Source organism: Vollenhovia emeryi, unplaced genomic scaffold (assembly GCF_000949405.1).
Source record: "Vollenhovia emeryi isolate VEMERY1.0 unplaced genomic scaffold, V.emery_V1.0 DF940035.1, whole genome shotgun sequence".
Taxonomy (NCBI): Eukaryota; Metazoa; Arthropoda; class Insecta; order Hymenoptera; family Formicidae; genus Vollenhovia; species Vollenhovia emeryi.
The window spans coordinates 682-2,734 of record NW_011966331.1 but is presented as its reverse complement, the minus strand read 5'-3'; the positions used below and the strand labels follow the sequence as shown (position 1 = coordinate 2,734).

Below are 2,053 nucleotides of genomic sequence, written 5' to 3'. Positions count from 1 at the left end.
TATACTGTTTTCCAACTTTGTCCTGAGAAATTTGTCGACTTTAAAATCTTAAACGCGATTTTTGCAATTCAGGTATTAGGTTATGTATCATACTCACTATGAACTGCAATAACGCGGGAATTTTTTATGATCCTTCTATTCTTTATTTTTTGTACGATAACGTAACGACCATTAGCGTATATTAAAACAAACATATTTATTAACAAATTAATACGAACAGTATCCAATTTGTTAGATCGTGTTCTTACAGAAACTTCTTTTTCCACCTCGGACAACAAGATGACCACGACTAGTCGATTGTCGTCTTACAGAAACGTGAAGAACAAAACTATTGACGATAGACACAAACATTGACATGTAGGCAGGTATTCATAGACCGATATCCATAGACCGTTCTCATCTTTGACTTATGGCCGATTTTTTCACTTCCCGATAAAATTATCCGGAGGTTAATCTCAAGTTTTAGCCAATCACGTGCATGGATCTGGTAGTTTATCTCCTGGTTAACTTTAACCGCAACATAACTGGATGTGAAGAAATCGGGCATTAGACTGCCAGCAGCCAACTTCAGGTTGGTAGCCAAGACCATAGACATATAAAAGATAGACTGCTTATGAGGCAGTGGAACTTTGCCCCCTTGTCGACAGCGTTGCCCCTAGGAGCGAGTCTGTACTAAATATATCCGATTTTATCGACAGAATTGCCTAAATTTAGTCTGGACTCGCACCAAAAGGCCAAATTTGTCGATAAAATCGGATATATTTAGTACAGACTGGCTCCTAGGGGCAACGCTGTCGGTAAGGGGCAAAGTGTGTAGTGGTCTCGTTTTCACCCGGGCCTTTGGCGATCTGTCTATTAATCTGTGGTGGAACCCTAGGTGGGGGCATCCTCCTGAGGGAAAAGGACAACATGAATTTATTTGGGTATCTGTCTTCCTCTAGTGGACGTGATCTGAAGGCGATCACGTGTTCACGCCCATGTGATCACGTACACTAGAAGAAGATAGATACCCAAATAAATTGATGTTGTCCTTTTCCCTCAGGAGGACATCCCCCACTACCTCATAAGCAGTCTATCTTTTATATGTCTATGGCCAAGACACAGTATAACCAGTATGCCCACTCGCTCTTTTGTTTCACGTTCGCGCCGATCCATACTGCGCATCGGACATGTTCTAATTATGACCAATCACAGGATTTTTGTACGTGTGTTAGTGCAAAGTCGGTGACATTGAAAAATTTGCAGTGTTGACGAATAACGCGTTAATACTTTTATACGTTAGAGCAAGTAACTACATTAATTACTTTTATTAGAACATTTTTTTCATAGGCCATTTCCATTTACAATAAATAATGTACGCTAGTTCGTATGCGCCTTTCCTGGATACGATCCTGAAAAGGGCCCAGGCACTTTTAGCCGTTGATACACTGTTGGGGCGATTAAAAACATGGCGGAAAATTGAGAACGCCCAGATCAAAGGCCGACAGAGAGTGGGCATACTGGTTATACTGTGGCCAAGATGTGTTGCGCCATCATCGACCAATTGAGAAATGTTTTAGCCATATGTAAATTTATCATAGAAATAACGTGCCACACAGGTTTTTCTTTTAAATCTCTTCTAGTATCCAAGGTAAATGAAACAAGTATATAACGCTAAGTATATATCGCTATGATCCATAAATATTTTGTTTACTGCTAAAAGTATAACAGAATAGTTATTTTTCGGTGAAAAATAAATTGAAAATTTGTAATATAATACGTAAGATAAATTTTTTTACCGTAGCTAACGTCAATTCAATCGCTGCTAGCTATTGAGAGTCGATCAGGGTGTAGTCATCTGTCTTATCGTACTGCATCCTAATTATGCATGTTTTAACTTCTCTAGTCAGGAAACTATTATAACAAAATTTGAATAAATTTTTCAATAAACAATACTCTAAGCATTTGAAGAAATGCTCAATACGAGTTCAGGAAAAAGAATTTCTATGCAATTTTAGAAAGAAAACTTAAATAATAAGATGCTATTATCCTATACTATTTTTTCTGTCTCAGG

General features: G+C 38.0%; 1 protein-coding gene across 1 annotated transcript in view; it reads right to left on the bottom strand.

The window, feature by feature from the left end:
- The window catches only part of LOC105556428 (putative uncharacterized protein DDB_G0282133), a 5,852-nt gene extending 5,371 nt beyond the window's left edge, over positions 1–481 (bottom strand). Inside the window, exon 1 of the mRNA XM_012003521.1 lies at positions 98–481. Coding sequence (XP_011858911.1) covers positions 98–194 — 97 coding nt within the window. The 5' untranslated portion in view covers positions 195–481. The remainder of the gene's footprint in view (positions 1–97) is intronic.
- Positions 482–2,053: the final 1,572 nt, after the last annotated feature.